General features: G+C 42.0%; 1 protein-coding gene across 1 annotated transcript; it reads right to left on the bottom strand.

Moving 5' to 3' along the window:
* Positions 1-252: 252 nt before the first annotated feature.
* Positions 253-726, bottom strand: LOC113235007 (craniofacial development protein 2-like). Its single transcript, XM_026470527.1, has one exon. The coding sequence runs from the start codon at positions 724-726 to the stop codon at positions 253-255; it is 474 nt and encodes a 157-aa protein (XP_026326312.1).
* Between the last annotated feature and the right edge of the window lie 419 nt (positions 727-1145).

The raw sequence follows: 1145 nt of genomic DNA, 5'->3' as shown, positions 1-1145 counted from the left end.
ATTCCTGTCAATAGCTTCTCGTATGAGTTGCGTATTGAAGCTATGGAGGTCGCGTCTCACCGACCTGAGGATGATTTTGTTGAGACGACGGGCATCTGACGAAGCTTCCTCTGGCATCTCGCGTCGTGTCCTCATCAATTCCAGAATGTCAGTCGAGAGCTTGGACTTTAGGGCTCTTCGTTGTGTTCCGAAGTGCCTAATTCCCACTTCGCGAATTACTCCTACCACACCTTCAAGGTCCTTCTCAATATTTTACGTGGTTTCCAGCAAAGCGAAGCGATTGCTCAGTTCCAACTGGAACGCTTCGGAGCTATGCATGGTTTGGAGCAGCGTTGGATGAATAAGAGATCTCATCATACGGCTTCTCACGACCTTGACGTCGATATTTAGGGTACTTCTTACGAGTCTATGGCCGCTACCGGTATTAAACCTATTAACCACAGAGATATCCCAAAATATACGCTTCTTGTCCGAAATTCCTAAATCCGAGATTCCGAAACGCTTCTTCTTGAAGTCGATCTCGTTCTTCGTCATACCATTGGGGCTTTGCCAGGTCCACTTCCTATGGGGCTTCTTCTTAAAGAAAGTGTTCATGCAGAACAGCCCCTGCATGTCCAGGAAGTTTACCAGCATTTGCCCCCTTTGGTTTCGCCGTCCAATACTGTGTTGTCCGATGCAGGATTCCTCGCATTCGCGCACTCCCACCATGGCATTGAAGTCCTCCATAACAACGGTGAAGTGGGTCTTGGGTTAATAAGATTGAAACAAATTAATTCATTCAAAAACTACATTCATTACAAATGTCAATCCGCGATGAAGGCTTCGTCAGGTGAATAAGATTAAGTTATAATAGCATTTAAGAAATCGTCGACGTCATAGTAACATTTATCTATTAATAAATTACTTTTATTTATTTATTATTATTAAATTTTATACCATATGGAATTTTATTGTATATGACCGGTGCAAGTTGAACAACACTCTTTCTAAGTAGAGCTGTTTTGCAGATCTTTGTGCACAATACCTGTGGCCTTCGACGTAAGTTACGATTTTGTACAGTGGATCTAATAGTGAAGAAATTTGGGTCCATTTTGACAAATTTAGAGATTTCAAGTACAGCCAAGGAAAAGTCAAAGTTTAAGATA

Source organism: Hyposmocoma kahamanoa, unplaced genomic scaffold (genome assembly GCF_003589595.1).
Source record: "Hyposmocoma kahamanoa isolate Upper Pololo Valley unplaced genomic scaffold, ASM358959v1 86820, whole genome shotgun sequence".
Classification (NCBI taxonomy): domain Eukaryota; kingdom Metazoa; phylum Arthropoda; class Insecta; order Lepidoptera; family Cosmopterigidae; genus Hyposmocoma; species Hyposmocoma kahamanoa.
Note: the sequence above shows the minus strand (reverse complement) of the source record. Positions and strands in the feature narration are given on the sequence as shown.

Excerpts from the sequence above, each read along its gene's own strand:
- LOC113235007 (XM_026470527.1), bottom strand. The coding sequence starts at position 726 with ATGGAGGACTTCAATGCCATGGTGGGAGTGCGCGAATGCGAGGAATCC.